The sequence below is a fragment of the Egretta garzetta genome, unplaced genomic scaffold, assembly GCF_000687185.1.
Source record: "Egretta garzetta isolate BGI_Z169 unplaced genomic scaffold, ASM68718v1 scaffold799, whole genome shotgun sequence".
NCBI classification, from domain to species: Eukaryota; Metazoa; Chordata; class Aves; order Pelecaniformes; family Ardeidae; genus Egretta; species Egretta garzetta.
Genome location: NW_009260759.1, coordinates 91,820 through 92,341, shown reverse-complemented (window position 1 = coordinate 92,341; position 522 = coordinate 91,820). Strand labels below are relative to the sequence as shown.

Genomic DNA, 522 nt, shown 5'->3' with positions numbered 1-522 from the left:
CCTACACCGTCTTCATGCCGACCTCGCAGCTCTGCAGAGCCCTGCTACACCAATATCCTTCTGCAGCTGGAATTTGGGGGGGGGGGCACTGTTCTCCATCCTATGCCATCCACCCCCCTGCTGGGGACCAGCACACTCAGCTCGGTCCCTGTCACCCCAGTGGGACCTCAGGGTGAAGGGAGCCCCCGAATCCCCCAAGCTCTTGGGCACAGGGGGTGTCCCCATCTCCCATCCAGTCCTGGGTGCACATGTGGTTTGGGGGGAGGGGGGGGCCCCCAGCTCCGTGTCACCCATGCTGGTGCCCTTGACTGGTCCCAGTTTCCGCGCGGAGCCGCTGGAGGGCTCGGAGCAGGAGAAGGCCACCTACTCCCTACACAAGCGGCGGAAGATCCTGCGGCTGGTGAGCCAGTGGGTGCTGCTCTACGGGCGGCTGCTGCAGGGCGACCGCAGCACCACGGCTCTGCTGCAGGTACCGGGAGGAGGGGGGTGTCCCCAAAGGGGGGGGGGGGTCCCCCCAGGGGG

The 522-nt window shown here is 67.2% G+C and overlaps 1 protein-coding gene across 1 annotated transcript in view; it reads left to right on the top strand.

The window, feature by feature from the left end:
* The window catches only part of RAPGEF3 (Rap guanine nucleotide exchange factor 3), a 10,200-nt gene that overhangs the window by 4,445 nt on the left and 5,233 nt on the right, over positions 1–522 (top strand). Inside the window, exons 11-12 of the mRNA XM_035901427.1 lie at positions 1–52; positions 319–469. Coding sequence (XP_035757320.1) covers positions 1–52; positions 319–469 — 203 coding nt within the window. The remainder of the gene's footprint in view (positions 53–318; positions 470–522) is intronic.